We start from the raw sequence: 21,271 nt of genomic DNA, 5'->3' as shown, positions 1-21,271 counted from the left end.
ACTGCAGAAACTGTAAAAACCAATTTTTCTTTGACCTAAAGATTGCATTAAATATCTATTTTGAAATAGTTTTCTTCGTGTTTTTCATTTTTTTCTTCTATGACATCATGCAGCAGCCCTAGAAAACTGGCTGTCTGGCAGAAAGCAGCAACAGTGCCCTCTGGCTTTACCATGCAAAGCCATGCCTCATTTTGACTGCACCACAGTAGGATGCAGCAGTGAGAACCTCTGATTTGAGATCATTTTCCTAAGAAGGACTTACTAGAAACAACCTATTTCTCCTACTACTAGAAGCAAGGTATGTCCAGAATCCACTCTGGGAAGACTTTAAATGCATTTACCATTAGGGAAAAGTACATCCTACTTTGAGGAGGCAAAACAATCCAGTTTTTTAATAATACACAAATACTTAGTTTTAAGTATCTCTAAATTATTCTACTTCACTTGGGTTATGCAAATTTCTGTCTCAATATTTCAAAGGCACTAACATTTTTCTATCTATGTTCTTGGAATGATAAATGTTAACATAAAACTCTTCTATCAACTTCCTAGATTGAAACAGAGACTATTGCTCTTCCAGCAGAGAAGACGATGAGTTGCCTGTAGTAACAAGGTTGTGATGACAAATGATCCTCTACCCCACCCCCCACACACCCCAACCTTTCATGCAAGTCTTTTGCCAAGCATTTTAACAGCTGCTCAGAAGACCTGGCTTACAAGTGAACAGTTTCCGTTTGTTCCTTTCCTTGTACTATGGCTGTAAATGAGAGGAGATTGCTTCCCAGACTGACAGGTAGACAGAACTTTTCCTGGGCCAGTCAAAAACATAGAGACCACTAAGAGGTAGAATCCTTTTGATTTCAGGGTTTTAGGGGACAGACCCAGAGAACTCAAGAGTGATTTAGATCTGAAAAATAGATTTTCTCTTTCTCTCTCTCTCTCTTTTTGGTTTTTCGAGACAGGGTTTCTCTGTGTAGCTTTGCACCTTTCCTGGAACTTGCTTTGTAAACCAGGCTGGCCTTGAACACACAGAGATCCGCCTGGCTCTGCCTCCGGAGTGCTGGGATCAAAGGCGTGCGCCACCACCGCCCAGCTAGATTTTCTCTTAAATAATGGCCTGGGAATATAATGTAGTTCAGTTGGCACAGTGGTTCCCTATCCTGTACACGGTCCGGAGTTTGATAACCCAGGCACGTACTCATGCCTGTAATCCCACCGTTCAGGAAGTAGAAAAAGGAAGATCAGAATTTCAAAGTCACTGTCCTCTACATAGCAAGTTCTAGGCCAGCCTGGGCTGGCTATGTGAGACCCTGTCTCAAAGTAATAAAGGGGGAGGGGGCAGGGGACATAGCTAACTTGGTAAACCGATTGCCATGAAAGCTTGAGAACCTGAGTTTGTTCCCTGAACCCACATAAAAAAGTCAGGTGTGGGGGCCTGCACTTGTCAATTCTAGCAATCATTATTGGCTCTCTCAAGAACACAACAGTTGCATAATTGATCAATGGTTTACTTTCCACTTCATCCAGAATAAAAAATCCTTCACTTGGGGAAAATATGAATAAACACACTTTAAAGCCAGGTATATTATTTGCACACCTACAGTCTAACACTTGGAAAATAGAAGAGTCTGAAGCCAGTCTGAGCTATATGGTAGAAGCTTATCTCCTAAAACCATGGCTTTGTGATGTAGTTCAGTGACAGAGCAGCTGGAGCACTTGACTAGCAATGGGATCAATACTCAGCATCATCAAAACAAAAACCAATCCATACTTTACCCTAATGACTTCAAAGTTAGAGACACCATGCTGGGGTGGTGCAGCTCAGCGGCAGAGTGCCTGCCTAGCCTGCACCAAGACTCTGGCTTTGATCTCCAGGTCTGGGGACACAGGAGGCAGAAAAACAAAAGGACTCCACAGAAACTAAAAGCAGAACAAAACCCCTACAACCTAATAATGCACCTTCAGAAAATCAAGGGGTCAACATTCCAGCACAAAGGGACAAAGGATCAACCCCCCCACCCCATACTGAGGAGGGAGGATTGGCATTTTTGTTTGTTTGTCTAGAGATGTGGCCCCTAGCAGGTCCACCATGCCCCAATGGATGTACACATGGCAGTACAAACTGGAATCAGCAGGCTACAACCAACCAATCAATCAATCAATCAATAATTGAGAGTTGGTATGGTAGATCTGGGAGGAGGAGTTAGAGGAAACTGATCAAATTACAACACTGAATGCATGCATGAAATTAATAAAAATATTGTGTTTTTAAAATTTTTATCAAAGGATTGCTATATGAAACCAAACATTAATCCCAATACTCTGTACTCCAGAGGCAGAGGCAGAGGCAGAGGCAGGAAGATGTCTGTGAGTTCGAAACCAGCCTGGTCTACATAATAAAACCAAAACCCAGCCAGGCAGCAGAGACAGGCAGTCTCTATGAATTCAAGCCCAGCCTGGTCTACAAAGTGAGTTTTAGGACAGCCAGGGCTACACAGAGAAACCCTGTCTCAAAAAACAAAAACAAAAAAAACAAACAAAAACCAAAACAACTCTAGGTAATTCTAAACACCTACATATGTTGCCCTAACCTACTTACATACCTAATGTTTGACAAATATTTACAATGTGGTCAAAAACTGACTATAATTGATAAAAGTACTTATACGGAGGTCCTAAAGTGCACTTGAATTTGTGGGCTTTTGTCACTATTTTTTTTGGGGGGGGGGTTCAAGACGGGGTTTCTGTGTAGTTTTGGTGCCTGTCCTGGATCTTGCTCTGTAGACCTGGCTGGCCTCGAACTCACAAAGATCCACCTAGCTCTGCCTCCCTAGTGCTGGGATTAAAGGTGTGCACCACCACGGCCCAGCTGGCTTTTGTCACTATTGTGAGATGCAGTCTTACTCTACCCCAAGGCTAGCCTCAAAACCAGGACAATCCTGCCTCAGCCTTCTGAATGCTGAGATTACAGGCATAAGCCAGCAGACTTAGCACTGGCTGTTTTCTTGAAGGGAGTAACTGCACATTTACATACCATGACTGAAATAAAATTCCACCATACTCTCACACAAAATATAAATTTCTGGTGTGTAAGAAATGAAAAGTAAGCCAGGCAGTGGTGGCACATGCCTTTAATCCCAGCACTCGGGAGGCAGAGTCAGGTGGATCTCTGTGAGTTCGAGGCCAGCCTGGGCTACCAAGTGAGTCCCAGGAAAGGTGCAAAGCTATACAGAGAAACCCTGTCTCGGAAAACCAAAAAAAAAAAAAAAAAAAAAAAAAAAGAGAGAGAGAAATGAAAAGTAATGTATTATCTTTATTTTTGAAAGATTTATTTTTATGTGTATGTGTGCCTGCATATATGTAAGTGCACTACAAGCCTACCTGGTGTCCAGAGGCCAGAACAAAGTATTGGATCCGGATTACAGAGAGGTTTTGTGCGCTGGCATGTGGGTGCTGGGAACCAAACCTAGGTCCTCAGCAACAGCAGCGAGTTCCAGTAAGCACTCAGCCACTCTCCAGGCCTCCTAGTTGTATGTGTAAGCATGTCACACCGTTCGAGTGAAGGTCAGAAGACAACTTGTGGACACCAGGTGTCCTGTCCTTCCACCATGCAAGTCCTGAAGATCCAACTTAGGTCTCATCAGGCTTGGTGGTAGCCACGGTCAGTGAAAGCCACTGAGCTATCTCACTGGACCCCAATACTTACATTTATTTTTGAGAGTCTTGCTATATAGGCCGAATTTGTAACTCCCCTGCCTTAGACTATTGAACTCTGGGATAAGAGGTTTGTACCACCACTCAGAAATATTTTCAAATTTAATCCTATTTATTTGGTTTTTTTGGGAGAGGGTCTTGCTATGTAGCCCTTGCTGCTGGCCTGAACAACTATGTAGACCAAACTATACTTGAACTTGCAGTGATTCACCTCTCTGTAGGTCTCCAGAGTGCTGGGATTATAGGCAGCACCACCACACACAGCTATTTATTATTTTATTGTGACCAGGTCTCATTATGTTGTCCAGGTTGGTCTCAATTCCTAGGTTCCAGCCATGTCCTACCTCAGCCTCCCCAGTAGACTAGTATACATTACAACTAACTCAGAAAAACTTTTTTTTTTTTTTTTTGAGACAGGGTTCCCTGTGTAGTCCTGAATGTCCTGGAACTTGCTCTGTGGACCAGGCTGGCCTGAACTCACAGAGATTCACCTGCCACCTGCCACCCAAGTGCTGGAATTAAAGGCATGTGCCACTATACCCAGCACCTTTGGGTTCTTATTGAAGAAACAAAGGCTGTTTTAGACAGATCGATTAACTTAGCTCTTATAAATCTCCCAAGAGCTGGGGGGGGGGGGTGTAGTTCAGTATGTAGAACATACAGGGTTCAATCCCTAGGACTCTCATCAACCTACAAACAGGGCATGGAGGTATACCTTTAATTTAAGTGCTTGGAATTGTAAATGGAGGCAGGATCTGGAGTTCAAGGTCATCCTCAATTACCTAGTTTAAAGTCAGCCCGGTCTACACTAGACTCTGTCTCAGAAAAACAAAACTACTTTAATAAACTTTTTCTTGAGTTTTACTTATAAAGAGGAGATTCAATTATGAAAAAATTATCTAACAACATGAACAGTAACTCTGATTCTACAACAAACTGTTCCACATCAACAAAACTCAAAAGGTGAGCTGTTACAGGATGCTGGTAGTAAGTCTTGAAAATTTACTGTGATTTTTCCAGTTCCCAAAAGCAGTGCCACTGGTTTTATTTATTTACTTTTTGAAGAGTCACTGTGCTGAACAAGAATAAGATGGTGCATACATTAATTCCAGCAGGTAGATGGACAGCTGTGAGTTCCAGGGCAGCCTGGTCTACTATCAAGTACCAGGACAACCAGGGCTGTACAGAGAGACCCTGTTTCAAAACAACAAAAACAGAGAGTCTCACTGTGACATGAGCTGGCCTTAGTTTGCTGTGTGGCTCAGGCTGGCACTGAACTCTCAGCAATCCTCCTTCTTTGGCCTTCCAAGTGTTGGGAGTACAAACCACACCTACCTTAAACTGTTTCTTCAGGAATAGCAAAAATTCAGGGTTTGGGGAGATGGCTCAGTGGTAAAGTGGTTGATCCTCAAACATGAGAACCCGACTTTCACTCCCCAGAGCTTGCTGGCCAACCAGTGAGATTCTGTCTCAAAAGATAAGGTATAAAGCAAAAGAGGAAGGCACCTGACCTCTATGGCCTCTGCATGCATATTCGCACACATGCATACACCACACACACACACACACACACACACACACACACAAGTAAAAATTCAGAAGGGAATTTTAAGGTCTCCTCAGAAGTCATATACATACATACATACATACATACTCATCTATCTATCTCTATCCATATATGTTCTGGAACCCAGCCAGAGACTTCAATTTCTAACGTGGTTTAAGGAGGAAGCTAGAAACGTGACCATCCATACTGGCTGGCCACACATATATATCTACATATACACACATTTATACACACACATATATACATATACATATATACACATACATGTATACACACACACACACACACACACACACACACACACACACACAAAATCTAGTTCTGCTGTGACACGATCTCATGTAACCCAAGCTGGCTTCAAACTCCCTCTGTAGCCACAGCTGGCCTTGAATTAGAATTACAGCTGTTTGACACCACATCTAGCCCCTGTCCCTGTTTTGTTTGAGATAGGTCTCACTATGTAGCTTTGACTAGCTTGGACCTCAATATGTAGACCAAATTGGCCTTGAATTCTCAGATATACTTGCCTCTGACTCTTGAGTGCTAGAATTAAAGGTATGCCTCACCAAGCCCATCTCTATTTTTGAAATTTTAATTTATATGAGTGTTTTACCTACATTTATGTGTATGCACCATGTGCATGCCTGGTGCCTGAGGAGGTCAAGAGTGTGTTGGATCACCTAGAACTGCAGTCCCACACAGTTATGAGCCACTGTGTGGGTGCTAAGAACTGACCCAGGGTCCTCTGCAAGAGCTCTTAACCACTAACTCATCTCCCCAGCACATACACACGGACGTACTGGTCTGCAATGAACAAAATCTACATTCCTGAATCCCAGCCACTTGGAAGAGGCAGGCAAATCTCTGTGATTCATGCCAGACAGGGCTACATAGTGAGACCCTGTCTTAAAACCATGGCACTGGGAGGCAGAGGCAAGTGGATCTCTGAGTTCAAGGCCAGCCTGATCTACAGAATGAGTTCCAGGACAGCCTGGGCTACATAGTGAGATCCTGTCTTAAAAAAGACAAAATAAAGCCGGGCGTTGGTGGCGCACGCCTTTAATCCCAGCACTCGGGAGGCAGAGCCAGGCGGATCTCTGTGAGTTCGAGGCCAGCCTGGGCTACCAAGTGAGCTCCAGGAAAGGCGCAAAGCTACACAGAGAAACCCTGTCTCGGAAAAAAAAAAATAAATAAATAAAAGGCAAAACCAAACCAACCAAACAAAAAACTCTTCTACAATGAAGCAAAATGTAAGAATTTTGGGGTACTTCAAATATAAGAATATGAGGGAAATGACCAACATCTGATCCCCAATAAGCTAATGAACAGAACTTGCTCTAGCCTCCAAAAGGCTACAGGAGGAGATTAATGGAGTTCTGAAGCCTTCTTTTAAGATTTTATTTTTAATCATGTGTCTGTGTGTAGGGGTGTGTGAACATGAGTACAAGTGTTCTTAGTGGCCAGAGGTGTTGGATTCCCTGGAGACAGAAGGAAAAACAGTTCTAAGCCACCTGATGTAGATGCTAGGAAATGAACTTAGGCCCCCTAAAAGAGCACTTTTAGCTCCCAGAGGACACGTTAAACATGTAATTCTGCATACCTGGATAATGACAATACAACTTTCAGGCAAAAGATATCAAATTGGCCGGGCGTTGGTGGCGTACGCCTTTAATCCCAGCACTCGGGAGGCAGAGCTAGGCGGATCTCTGTGAGTTCGAGGCCAGCCTGGGCTACCAAGTGAGCTCCAGGAAAGGCGCAAAGCTACACAGAGAAACCCTGTCTCGAAAAATTTAAAAAAAAAAAAAAAAAAAATATCAAATTGGTAACATCTTCTGTTTAGTTCTTAATAAATGTACACTTAGCCTAGTAACATTCAAACAATCTGAAAAGAAAAAAAACACATGGTGGTACACGTGGAACCTAAACACTCAGGAAGGCAGGGCAAGAACTGAGACTTCAAGTTCAAGTTCAGCTTTGGCTACATATTAAGTTCATAGCCTGCCTGGTCCACACACTGAATTCCAGGACAACCAGGGCTATGCAGAGACCCTGTCTCAAAAACAAACAAACAAACAAACAAAAAAGGATGGATGGATGAATGGAAGGAAGGGTGGATCATGGGAACTACACACAGAAGCATAAATATTTCAGAAGCAAGTATCAGTAACTAGGTGTAATTTGGAGAAGCATTTCCACTTCTGCCTATGAATCCTATAGAGTGACTGGTCTCTAGGAGTTAGCCAGTCAGGTAAATATAAAATATCAATTACCTTATAGTAACAACTGCTTTGGTGCCATGAGACAATGACCCTACTCAGTTTCCGTAGATGGCTTCTCTTAGTATACGTCAAAGGTGTATTGGTAAGGCAGGTCTTAGAGATGTGCTAATAAGTTTATTGGTGGGGAGGGGAAGGACATGGGCTCATGTGTGCTAGGCAAGCACCCTACCATCAGAGCTGCATTCCCAGACCCCCTCAGGGCTTCTGAAGAAGCTATTTCGAAGCAGAAAGGGACATCTGCACAGGTACAGAGGAGTGGTCACTAGAAGCGCCTGGGAGGGAAGCAGTGGTTGCCATTTCGAATCAGGAGCCTGAGGCGTTTAGGATCTTCATGAGTCTCCCTTCTCTATCTGAGAACTGTCTGTATTCACTTTGTGTATGTGTATGCAGGTCATGCGTGTGGGCATGTAAATACACAAGCACCCGGATTCCAGAGGGCAACCTTTGGTGCCATCTCCCACAGACATATTCTTATTTACTTAGTTGAGACAAGGTTTCTTATTGGTCTGTAACTAGCCAAGTACACTCAGGTTTGCCTGGTCAGCAAACACCAGAAATCCTGCCTCCCTAGCAACCCCCACCCCCAGTTGGGTTTCTTCTGTGTAGCCATAGCTGTTCTAGAACTTGCTTTGTAGACCAGGCTAGCCTCAAACTCAAGAGATTAGCCTAAAGATGGGCGGTGGTAACGCACACCTTTAATCCCAGCACCCAGGAGGCAGAGGCAGGGGGATCTCTATGAGTTCGAGGCCAGCCTGGTCTACAGAGCAAGTTCTAGGACAGGTTCCAAAGCTACAGAGAGAAACCCTGTTTTTTTTTTTTTTTTTTTTTTGGGGGGGGGAGAAGAGTTCAGCCTGCCTATGCCTCCAAAATGCTGGGATTAAAAAAATGGGCCACCACACCTGGCGTCTTTCTTTTGTCTATGAGTGTTTGTGTGCATGGATGTATTTGCTCCACATGCATGCCTAGTACCCAGGGAGGTCAGAAAAGGGCCCTGGAACTGGAGCCCCCAGTCCACCCTCCTGAGGATTACAGGATGAGCCACCACTCCCAGCCATTCCCAACTATTTAAAATCAAAGAATGGAAAAGCTCATGTGTCATCCTTAAGTACGGTTAAGCCTTCATCTATAAATGAGTAACACATTTCTGCACCTGGTATAGTATTGCCATTTAGTAGCATCTAAAGGTTTAACTAGATTGCTTCACAATGGAGGATGAATCACAGGAGTCTAGGGGCCTCCTCTAATAGACTCTTGACAAAAGAACCAGATAACCTCGAAGCCCCCTTTCAGCTCCTATGACTACTAGACTCCTACCAAGTTAATGCCATCTTTCTCTAACTCATCCCTCACTCCAACTCTCCGTTCCTGTGCATGCTAAGCCAAATGCTCTTCCACTGAACTACACCCCTATTTTTTTTGAGGGGAGGGTGTCTCTGTGTAACAGCCCTAGCTGTCCTGGAACTCAATCTGTAGACCAGGCTGGCCTCGAACTCACAGAGATCCACCTGCCTCTGCCTCCAGAGTGCTGGGATCAAAGGTGTGCACCACCAGCACCTGGCTTCATTTTTTTCTTTTCTTTTGGAGACAGTCTAAAACTATAGCCAAGGTCAGCCTCCAATTTGTGGGTAATCCTCCTGCCTCTGCCTCCCAAGTACTGGGATTAGCATGAGCCACCATACCAGGCTCTTCATTTTTTCTTGATCAGGGTAAAGTGAACATGACAGATGGAACTACAGGATGAACAGTACACTGGTGCTTCAGTGAGTTCTTAAACAGGTGTTTAGCTACTTGGCTGACACCTGGAACCCTAGCTAAGGCAAGTGGGCTGCTATGAATTTAAGGCCACCGAACAGCCAGGTGATCTTTGTGAATTCGAGGCCAACCTGGTCTATGGAGTGAGTCCCAGGAAAGGTGCAAAGCTACATAGAGAAACCCTGTCTCGAAAAACCAAAATAAATAAATAAATAAATAAATAAATAAATAAATAAGTAAAATAAAATGTTGTTTTTCCTGATTTACAATTAAAAAAAAAAAAAAAGGCCACTTAAGTCTATGAAGTGAGGTCTAGGTCAGCCTGGGCTACAGAATACAGCCATGTCTCAAATAAAAAAAGGTAGTTCACATTTTGAATTAAGAACTCTAATGGGGGCTGGGGATAAAGCTCAGTTGGAAGTATGATTGCCTAGAATGCACAAAGCTCTGGGTTCAATCCCCAATACCACATAAATTGTATATGACGGTACACTCCTGTAATTTTAGCACTCAGAAGTCCAGGCAGGATGACCAGGAGCTCAAAGGTCATTCCTGGCTACAAAGAGTTCCAGGCCAGCAGGGCTCCAGGAGACCCTGTCTTAATCTTAAATCACAACTGAAGCAGTGGTGTACACCTGGGAACACTTGAGGGGCTCAAACAGATGGCTCCAGGCCAACTTGGGCTAAACAGAGACCCTGTCTGAAAAAACCAAGCAAACCACCACAATAACAACAACAGTAACAAAACCCTGAAGACAGACCCATTCGGAGGCCAGCAATACAGCTGACCGGGTACAGGCCCTTGCTGCCAAGCCTGACAACAGGAGTTCTCACCCTAGGAACACAGGTGATGGAAAACTGACTCTCACAAATTCTGACCTCCACATGTGTGCAGGAACACACACAAAGAAAGTAAATAATATTGGGTGTGGCGGCACATGCCTATAATCCAAGAACTTGGGAAGTGGAGGAAGGAAGTTCAAGGCCAGCTTAAACTACACAAGGAGTTCAGGGTCAGTCTGGGCTATCTGAAACGGTTTCGAAAAGTCCAAGGGGAAAAACAGCCTGGTATAGAAGCTCACACCTGTAATTCCAGCACTAATGTAGCTGAGGCAGGAGGAATACCCTGAGTTTGAGTCCAGTCTGGGCTAGAGTAAGACATCTCAAAAAAAACAAAAGAACGCTAGTTTTTGTTTGTGAGGTAGCTGTAAGATTTTTTTTTTTTTTCTTCAAAGCATCTGAGGGACGCAGGGAGAAATTAGTTTCAACTATGAAGTCATCACATAAGACTATTTTATTTTGAAATGAGTCTCACAATGTAGCCCTGGCAGGCCTGGAACTCTCTATGTAGACCAGGCTGGCCTCGAATTTGTAAGAGATCCACCACACCCAGCCAGAAAGACTTTTTTATTAATACAGGGAGCAGTCCTTCCAACTTTGAAGAAACTTTCATGGGTCCCACTGTTAATAAAGCAAAGGCCTAGGAATGAGACCTTCTATAACTAGCAGTAAAATTCGTTACAGGGAGCCCACAGATACCAATGGCTAGTTAACCACCTACTCCAGAGCCTACCTGGACACAATTTTAACTGACAGCTGAACTACAAAACTATCATTTGAAGGTGTAGCCTGGAAAGCTCTAGGAATCTGCGAGTCAGTAAGAGAACATCACATCAAATGCCAGCCATTTAAACCCTGGCACTGCTATAATTTCAAGTTTATTCTTTCAAAGAAACGTCTCCCCTAAATCCTATATACCATACATAAAGTAGATCAAAACTGCCCTTTCTACTTAGGTACCTTCTACATCTACAGGGCATATGTATGGCTCTAGTAACAATGGAACATTGGCACAGAAAATACTCTTTAGTTTGTGGAACAAGACTGTCAACGGGACACTGTGTAGGCTCACAAAGATCACACTGGAATTAGCTCGCTTTTCCCTTGGAGCACAGCTATTTCGCCCATAAGTTTACAGCTCGGATTTCAAAACGCAGATGTTTTTGAAGCATCCGAAATGGGCCACTCCGTTTCTATTACTGGACCGTGGTGACTCTGAATTATTTTCTGCTCCAACCCTGCAAAGGGCAGAACCCCATCCATCCCTTTGTTGTAAAATTCTGAAGTGGGGCAGCACACTTTAGAAGTTTCCAAAAGTGGCTGGTGACGTTCGAGATCAGGCCATCGGGGGAGTAAGGGGCTCGACGGGAGAAAGCTGGAGGGCAAGAGAGCTCAAGAGATTTCCAGGCACCGAGCTCGAGCCTTCCACGTGCCCGGATCTAGCTGGTCCCCGGGGAGGTGGTGGTTGCTATAGTAGTTAGAGGGCTGTGTTGCTTTTCGCAGCCCTGAGAGGTGGGATGGACTCGGTGGATGGGGTGGGGAGAGGTGGGTGCGATCCGGCCGGGCGCCCCTCCGAGCCTCCAGCTGACCAGCCCCGGAGGCCAGGGCGGCCACCTCGGCCCGTCCCTGCGAGCCAGGGTCTCCGACTGGCGTCGCGCCCACCTCGTCCTCCGGACGGGGGGTCTAGCTACGCCGGGCCTCGCAGCCGTCCCCGGAGTGAGTGGGGGTGGGGAGAGGCCTGGGCAGAGCTTGGCCTCAGGCTCCGCGTCCCAGTGGAAGCACAGCAAAGGGGAAGCCGTCTCCTTGGCCTCTCGTCTGCTGGGACCGCGGGAAATGCGCGGGAATTACCCCAAAACCCCGCTCTCACGGGCGGGGCTGCGGGGCCGCCGGGACGGTTTGAGGACGGGGCTCGGCCGGGGAGACACCAACCTTCACCCTCCCCGGCCCCCGACCCGACTCCCCGCCGTCTCCCGGAGCCGCCTCTTCGGGCAGCCCACTCGGCCCGGCCTCTCCCCGCGCCCGGACCACCCCCCATGGGGTGCTCTCACTGCGCAGCGAGTCCCTCCGCTGCCTCCTCCCAGCCCAAAATGGCGGCGGCGGCGGCCACCGAGCTGCTCGTCGCCTTCCTCAAAGCTAGGGATCACTCCGCGCGCAAGCCCCGCCCCGCCGGACCTATTTTTCTCCCTGGTGAAGACTAACGCCATCAATGAACTCTTTAATTGAGCTCTGACAGGGCGGGTCTAAGTTGTGCTTCCGCACGGCTAGTTGTTGACAAAACTGAGGGGATTGACAGACGGGTGACCCAATCAAAGGAGAGGCTGGTGAGCGCGGGAGGTCCACGCAAAAGCAGACAGGGTTGGGCGTGCCTGGGTCTGGGTATTGACGTAAGGGAGCTTGAAGGTATCCTGGGCAGCGTTCCTAGCGGGGAAGAACTACAACCCCCAGCAGTCATTGCGCTGCCAGGCTGTCCTCTTCGTCCGCCCCCCCCCATCTCCCCCCATCTTAGTGCCTGAGCGGCTTGGCCAGAGCTGCTGCTACTGCAGCAAGAGGTAGGGCTGAGGCGTTGAGAATTTCATGGACAGGCGGTCGCACAGAAAGACACACAGAGGTAGTGGTGTACACTAAGCCCTTGACAGCAAATAGGTCAGTCCCACCTTTGCTAAAACCTCCTCCCATGACTATTCCTCCTCTTCCAAGAAATCCATTTTTTACCCCATTTGATTTTCCCTGGCAGCTGCATGTAGTCTGAAGACTTCTTTCCTCCATTTCCCCGTCCCCTGAGGCAGGAGGGTAGCCATCCAGGCCCTGTAGACAAAAAGACTTAGACTGTAGGTTCTGTCCAGGTTCCAGCCTGGAGAGCTTGAAGGCGGTCAAGACCGGCTTCCAGGAGCCGCAGACTCACCCTGTCCCCCAGCTTCCCTAAGCAGCGTCTACCTCACTGTCGAGGGGGAAAAACTTAGGCCTACCTTCCTAACTGCCAGGCTGGTCTTCACTTGTTAGGAGCATGGAGGCTGGGGCCCGAGGAACAGGATCAGGGAGAGGGTTTCTCTGTCCCATTTGACCCTTTGCTGGCTAGGGTGTGAAAACTAGGGTGTGGAAGCAGCCTTTGGGGCCTTCCTCTGAAAGTGAGGGCGAGCAGGTCTGGGGCCACAAAATGGCTGCTGCTGCTGCTCGTGCAAGCAATTCCTGACCAACCAGATTCTGCCCGAGGACTTAGGTTTCTGTTGTTGTTCAAAGCAGGTGATACTAGTTAAAAGCATCTACTGGCAGAGTAGGAGAAGATGGCCACTCTGAACCATGCCAGCTCTAACACAGACTCACCAGCAGCCCTGGAGAAGGCGAAGGTAAGTACCCACCCTCCAGCCATCTGAGAACCCTAAACATGGGGTCAAACAAGCTAAAATCTTAGTTTTTTTTTGTTTCAAATGTGCTGGTAGATTTAGAAAACCAGTATCTTTTATTTCTGTTGTTTGTGATGTGGGGGTGGGTCTTTCTATGTGTCCCCAGCTGGCCTCGAACTTGCAACAACACTCTTGCTTTAGCCTTACCAGTGGTGAAATTACAGCCCGCACCACCACACCCAGCTAGAAAGCCAGTGTTTTAAATGAGTCTTGCACTGAGCTCTGGGAAGTAGGCCAGAATGTGACTCAGTGGTATCTCATGAATTCCTAAAAGCCCTTCAAGGTAGGAATCGCTTCCGATTGTCAGAAGCTAAAGCTCTGAGGGCTGCAATAACTTTTCCAGAATCGTGCAGCCTATAAGCAGCAAAATTCCAGTTTAAACTCAGTGTCTTCTGGTAAGAGAACCTTGCCTCTCACCTAATGACAAGTCACTTCAAGGTCAAATAACTTGGTTGTATATTTGCACTTTTCTTTTTCCAGGCTGAGAACCAAGAATGAAACAGGAAAAGAGTTTTTGGTCTAAAGGGGGTGAGGGGTAGGCAGGAAAAACTCAGAGGGGAGAAAGATCCTAAAGCCCCCCAGGAAATGGCACTTTATGGGCTGGACAGAGCCCACAGGGCCCCAACTCATGCTCTTCTCTCATTACCCACGCTTCCAAAATATAGAGAGGCTCGACTCAGAGAGCTGTTTTGTTGTGGGTTTTGCATTGCTGGGGTTGAACCCAGGACCTTGCAAATGCTAGAAAAGGGCTTTATCCCTAAGCTACATGTCAGCCCTGTGCAGTTTGCTGGTTTTTTGTTGGTTTGTTTTGTTTTGTTTTGTTTTGAGACAGGGTCTCTCTATGTAACAGCCTTGGCTGTTCTGGAACTGGTTTTGTAAACCAGGCTGGCCTCGAACTCAGAGATTTGCTTGCCTCCACCTCCCAAGTGCTGGCATTATATGTGTGTGTCACAATGCCTGGCTCAGAGAAGCTTTTGACCCATCCTACCTAGCCATTTCCAGGATTTTTTAGACTTTGAAATTCATGGCATGTCAAGGCTAGAAGGTTCAGAGAGGACGAGAGGGTGACTCATGCAGGTTACAGAGGTTCTTTAAACAGTGATCATGGCGGTAGAGGGACAGCATGGAGACAGCAGGTTAAGCTGAGGGACAGAGCTGGTTTGGAGCAAGAATCACGAGGGGACTGAGGGCTGGGAACAGGTAAATGATTGTGAGCATACAAATAAGCCATCCTGTATTTGTATGTCCAGTACTTCGTCTCTCTAGGATGGGCAACAGATCCGTGTTAGTTGGCCCAAGCCACCTGTGGGACGAGGCCAGTCACTTATGATTGGTGATCTTCCTGCAGGTGAAGGAACACAAGAAGCAACTCATAACATCTCTTCACCCCCCCCGAAATCCCCTTAGGGTCTTTAAACCACACAGTAAGACAGGCAGCATGACGCTTCATGTGTGTAATCCCAGCACTCAGGAGGTTGGGGCAGGAACGCTGAGGCTTGGAGACCAGATTGGGCTACAGAATGAGTTCCAGGCTATCCTGGGCTACCAAGTGAGACTGCTTCCCAAACAACCTTCCCCCAAAAAACAATCCATCAACACCTGTATATATTCATATACTATACCCCTGCTCTTAAAAGGCTGCAAATAGTTTGTCCCCCAGTGTAAACCCTAAAATCCCCTCCTACTCAGAGGCCAGCAAGATGGCTCAGCAGGTAAAATACTTGCACCAAGCCTGACAACCTGAGTTCAACCCCCAGGATCTACATGGTAGGAAGGGGAAACCAACTCCCATATTATCCTCTGACCTACACACACGCGCGCGCGCGCACACACACACACACACACATGCGCGCACGCACGCACGCACACACACACACACACACACACACTCCAGCCATGTCATTAGAGTGTGGCTGTACACACACAAAGAAGGTAAATGTAATCAAACTTTAAAAAGGGACCCCTGCTCAGATGCCGTTTGTACTGTATAAAACAGCATGCCCATGACTGTGGTTATTATTAGAAATCTCCTAAACCACAAACTTAGAGTAATTTGTTCGCTATCCCCGACACCCAGGACTCCCACCCTCACCACACAGATAAGCAGATGCCTTTGTGGAAGGCATCTCTTCTTCCCTCTCCTCCCCTCTCCCAAGGTCTCCTAGTATAGCCCTGGCTGGCCTCAGACTTGACAGGCTGGCCTCAAACTGAGGGATCTCCTTGCTCCGTCCAGAAGTGCTGGGATTGACAGATGCTTTCTCTACCTCTTCAAAGTTCCAGAATCTCCTCGCAACCTCTCCTTGGTTAGGACCTTTTGCTGCTTCTCACATAAAGAGAGAAACAGACTCATGTTTACTGAGCATAGGGCAGAATGGCACATTCTCAGGGGATGAAGATTTACAGTAAACAGTAATGTGTTAGGTGCTGTCTGTGATGTTGCTTGTGTGGCATGATAGAGTAGCTGGGGAGGGGAGGGAGGGAGGGAGGCGGGCAGTTTCCATTGGGTCTTCATGGGGAGAATCACTTCACAGTCCGCATTAGAACTGAACCGGGGAATAGAAAGGACCAGCCGTGCAAAGAGCTGGAAGCAGGTTTAGTTCTATAGTTTTCGGGGAGGGGGCAGGGAATCCCTTTTCCAAAGTTAGTAAGTTCAAACCCTGGCCTGGTAACACAGGCTTATAATCCTAGCTACTTGGAGGCTGAGGCAGGTGGATTATAAATTCAGGACTTGCCTGGCAACAGAATGAGTTCAAGTTCAGCCTGGAAAACTTAGTCAAAGGGCTGAGAATGTATCTGCGTGACATTGCTCCTGCCGACCACGTCTAGGACTCTGGCTTCAACAAAGTTATTGAGTTCACAGTAGTTCTAGTGTCGTACACCTGTTACTACTCCCAGCTCCTTGTGAGACTGAGGCAGGAGGATGGTGAGTTTGAGGCTAGCCTGGGTTACACTAGGAAGACCTCAGTTTCAAGGAGAGCAGAGCATTAAACCAAGTATAAACCCCTTCTGAATGTGGGTAGCTGTGAAGGTGTTGAGGTAGCCCAGGCTGTCCCTGAGCTTGGCTTGAGGTCCTGATCCTCCTGGCTTCATCCCCCCTCCTGCTGGGATTTACAGGTGTAGGCTCCCACATCTAGCTTCCCTAGCTCTCCTTTGAATAGTCCTCGTGGAATGCCTGCTCTAGGTCTGGTGTGGTTCTGGACATTTAAATGGGCAGTGATGAGCTGGAGGAGGATAGCTCAGTTCACGGCTACCCAGCAGGCGTGAAACCCTGGATTTGATCCCCAGCACGGCATAAACCAGGCTTGGCGGCATATGTCTATAATCCAGCATTCGGGAGGTGGAGGCGGGAAGATCAGAAGTTCGAGGTCATTTTGGTTGCACAAATGAGTTCAAAGCCAACCTGGTCTATGGAGATGCTATGTCAAAAAGAAAAAGGAAAAAGAACTGACCAGTGACGGTGCAGTAGTCACTGGGAGACAGGTAACTAAGTAAATTGTAAGAGGGTGAGGGACTGGAGAGTGACCACTTGAGGCAGGTGTGAGAAGGGGGCTGGGAGGGCTGGGAAGGATTCTCCTCCCAGGGAAAGGCTCTCACCCTCGCCCTCCTTCCTCTCTCTAGACCTCCGGTGGTCTGCCGAGCCCCCAGATAGCCAGTGAGCCGCATGACTTCGGAGGTCCCCTGCTTCTGCCATCAGGAAAGGAGGTTGACTCGGAGGATGAAGGCGTCGCTCCAGCTGGGGGTGCCTCAGGTTGTAGCAGCAGGGCTTCTCGGACCCAGAGCCGCCCTGTTCGGTGGAGGCGGTGCTGGCCCGAAAGAAGCACCGCAGGCGGCCGTCGAAGCGCAAGCGGCATTGGCGGCCTTACCTGGAGCTGAGCTGGGCCGAGAAGCAGCAGCGAGATGAGAGGCAGAGCCAGAGGGCCTCCCGGGTCCGCGAGGAGATGTTCGCCAAAGGCCAGCCCCTGGCTCCCTACAACACCACCCAGTTCCTCATGAACGACCGAGACCTGGAGGAGCCTGACTTGGACGTGCTCCACGGGCCATCGCACCCAGGCTCCAGCGGGGAGAACGAGGCAGGGGACAGCGATGGGCAGGGCCGAGCTCACGGGGAGTTTCAGCAGCGGGACTTCTCGGAGGCCTATGAGCGGTACCACACCGAGAGCCTGCAGGGCCGCAGCAAGCAGGAGCTGGTGCGAGACTACCTGGATCTAGAGAAGCGGCTGTCGCAGGCCGAGCAAGAAACTCGGAGGCTCCAGCAGCTGCAGGGGCGCCCCGGCAGGCAACCCTGTCAACAGGTGGAAGAGCTGGCTGCCGAGGTGGAGAGGCTCCGGACTGAAAACCAGAGGCTTCGGCAGGAGAACGAGATGTGGAACCGAGACAGCAGCTGCTGTGACCGGGAGAAGCCAGCCACAGAAGGGACCCCCAGGCCCAAGGATGAGGCCCCATTTCATACCCAGGCAGGCCAGCTGGGTCACAGGGAGGCAGGTGACAGATGAAAGCTACTGCCTGCACCCCTCCCTCCACTGAGAACTGCTAAGACAGGTCAGAGTTTCCTCTTGTCATCTCTCCATGATTGGGTCTTTGATGTCATCTTACCTTTTACAGAGGAATTAAATGACCTTGTGAGAACCAATGGGGGTGGCTAGAATTGATTTCACGAGGGCTGTTCTTGAGACTCAAAATTCCTTTGTATTTAAAAAAACAACAACTTATTTTTATGTGTGTGGGTGTTTTGCTTTCGTGTATGGCTGCACAGCACATGGGTGTGGTGCCAGTAGGGGCCAGGAAAGGGCGTTGGATCCCCTTGGGACTGGGGTTACAAACAGTTGTGAGTTGCCATGTGGGTGCCGGGAACCGAACCTGGGTCTCTAGAAGAGCAGTGCGTGCTCTTAACCACCGAGCCATCTCTCCAGCCCTCTTCATTTTCTGGAGTTTGTTTGTTTATATTCTGGAAGAGTCTCATAGCTGAGGCCGGCCTTGAACTTCGGACCCTTCTGTATTCACCTCCCCAGTTCTGATATACCGGATGTGCACCTCAATGCCTGGTTTTGGCTGGGCTGTGCCTCCAATGCATGCTAAGCAGGAACTCTACCAACTGAAGCACACCCCAGCCAAAATCCTTCTGTTGAGGCTGAAGAGATCATGAGTCAGTGGTTAAGAGACCTCACTGTTCTTTTAGAGGACTGGAATTTGGTTCCCTGCATCTATAGATGACTCACAACTGTCTGTAACTCCAGCTCCAGAGGATCTAATGCCGGCTTCTGACCTCTGTCACACCTACACACATGAATGTACGTGGATATACACATATAAACACATAAGTACAAAATCCTAAAAAAAAAAAAAAAACTTGTGGGCTGGGGATATAGGTTAGTGGTGGTAGTACATTGGCCCAGCATTCTGGAAGCATGGAGTAAACCCAGTCTCAGAGAGGTCTCAGTTTCCCCTTGTCCAAGCCTGAAGAGACAGCCAGCTTCTAGATGGGTTCCCATTGGTTCTCCAGGCTACCCAAAGCACACTCGTGAGTCTTGGAGCAGTGATCCTGAGGGGTTAGAGGTTGGGGGCAGGTGAAGGGGGCTCAGTCGGGAGCCCCCAGGTTCAGCCAGAACCTGACATTCCAGTTGCCGCATGATAGTGGGGCTGGGAACAATGCCTGTAATTCCGGCCTTCGGGCAGGAGGATCACAAGTTTGAAGCCAGCCTGTGCTACAGAATGAGACCCTCCTGGAGGAGCTGGAAGCCTCCCTGGGAGGAGAAAGCTCAAGCCTGGAGTTTGTTCAGACGTTGTTCCCAGGTTCCCCCACCACGGTTCAGAGGCTGAGCCTCCTTGATCTTGACAGTCCCTCACCCTGGCTTCCAGCCTAAGCTAGTCATTAGAGTTCATCCCCTTACCTCTGGGAGGGACACTTAGAAATAAGCACCCAAGATCCACTGCTGGCAGATAAAGCCGTAAGGTAGAGGGGACAGGAAGTGGATCCTTAGCTGAGCTTGTCTGTAGAGCCTTCCTGCTGTCTCCCTTGGCATCCTCCTCCTGTTGGCCTAATTAAGTGTGTGATCAATTCGCTGTGAAGTATGAGCCATTGGCCTGACTCCACGATGGAGTGGGAGGGGGGTCAGTGTAGAGAATGCAGTGTGCCCCCCACCTCTGGTGGATACCATCCCTGTGTCATTTCTGCCTGGTGCTGAGGATGACTTCAGTGGTGACAGGGGAATTTAGCTCACCAGTGAGTCCCTGTCTCAGGCACCAGGCACAGAGAGGAGCAGAGACCTCAAGGACCTAGCCTCCTTTCCCTTCCAGAGGTTTGGAACGACCCCATTGGCCAAGGGAAGGGCTCAGGGCTGGGAACTGTTAGGATGGAAATGTTGACAAACCCTGTGTATTGCCAGGACAACTTTTATTTCTGTACGGCCACACCCAGGCCTGGCCAGCACCTTCTACAACAGACTGGAGGGAGGAATCGGTTTCAAGGGGAAGCAAAGCTCCAGGCTGAAGCATCTGTCCCCAGAACCCTGGTCAGAGGTTTTGCCTCCTTTTCTTGTATTCCCAGACAGTTGGCGGGAATGATCGTCCCCACTTTGCAGATGGGAAACCCAAGTTTCAGAGAGGAAGTGACTCTCCAGATTCCAGGATAGCTTACCCCCCCCCTGGGGTTGGGGGAGCTGCAGTAGACTAGCCTGGGTCCCATGGCCTGCAGCCTCCCAGCTGCTGCATTCCACAGAACAGAGCCAGGAGCTGAGGGAGGACCAGGACAAGGTTGTTTACCCAGAGGCAAGGAGGCTCCGTGTGTGTGTGTGTGTGTGTGTGTGTGTGTGTGTGTGTGTGTGTGTGTAAAAAACAAGGAGGGGGAGATTCCTAAGGGCTGCTGGTGTGTGGGGGAGGTTTGTGGAGCAGGGTGTGGGGTGGTCCATGTGTGACATGACGGCACATTGCTGGGCAAAGGGCAGGTGAAGAGGCTGGCCCCTCTTGGTCTAAGCTGAAGAGCTGAGGAGTGTGAGGAAGAGAGGAAAGCTGCCAGCCACCTCCACCCCCTCACATACACACAAAATGGCTGGAAGGCTCTTGGCCAGGATAGCCAGAGGTGAATTAATTTCCCCAAGGCTAGCAGAGTGTGTGTGTGTGTGTGTGTGTGTGTGTGTGTGTGTGTGTGTGTGTTTTGGGGGGTGACAATGGACAGGGTGGAGCAAGAAGAAAACAAAGCAAGGGTGTGATCTGGGCAAGGGTCAGGCTTGGGGAAAGTCGCAGCAGCTCTGGCCTCCAGCTGGTCCCCAGTCTCAGTCAGGGTCAGCAGTGTTAGAAGAGGAAGCCATCTTGAGAACTCAGTACTAGGGAAAGATGGAGGCCAGGTGTGAGTCCCCTTCATGTGCCCCCCACTTTCTCTTCTGCTGTTCTCCTTGGCAGCCAGATCTGGAGGCCTGGACTCTCTATGCCAGTGTACGACAGCGGCCACTTCCTCGCCGCCACAGCTGGGAACACTGGCTTTCAGAACAAAGCTCAGTGGCCTGCTTCCCCCTGACCTCTTGATTACTGGGCCAGGAGAGGTCTGCAAAGCAGTTCCTTCATGGGACTGCTGTGGAAGCGTCCCACCATGCCTGCTTGCCTGCCTGGCCGGATCTCTCTCTCTCTCCTCTCTATCAGGGACTCTGATCCCAGGTGGCAATTCCAGTACCCCTTAGGCAGACCCTTTCTGCAGTGGAATCAATTCTGAAAGGTAGTAAAATGGG

General features: G+C 48.5%; 1 protein-coding gene across 1 annotated transcript; it reads left to right on the top strand.

Moving 5' to 3' along the window:
• The first annotated feature begins 12,493 nt into the window (after window positions 1-12,493).
• On the top strand, window positions 12,494-18,272 carry Hexim2 (HEXIM P-TEFb complex subunit 2). Its single transcript, XM_037200863.1, is given in 4 exon segments — window positions 12,494-12,760; window positions 13,393-13,496; window positions 17,172-17,331; window positions 17,334-18,272. Coding segments are annotated over 3 exon segments (936 nt in total). The 5' UTR covers window positions 12,494-12,760; window positions 13,393-13,433; the 3' UTR covers window positions 18,047-18,272.
• Window positions 18,273-21,271: the final 2,999 nt, after the last annotated feature.

Source organism: Peromyscus leucopus, chromosome 8b (assembly GCF_004664715.2).
Source record: "Peromyscus leucopus breed LL Stock chromosome 8b, UCI_PerLeu_2.1, whole genome shotgun sequence".
NCBI classification, from domain to species: Eukaryota; Metazoa; Chordata; class Mammalia; order Rodentia; family Cricetidae; genus Peromyscus; species Peromyscus leucopus.
This window is presented reverse-complemented; position numbering and strand designations above follow the sequence as displayed.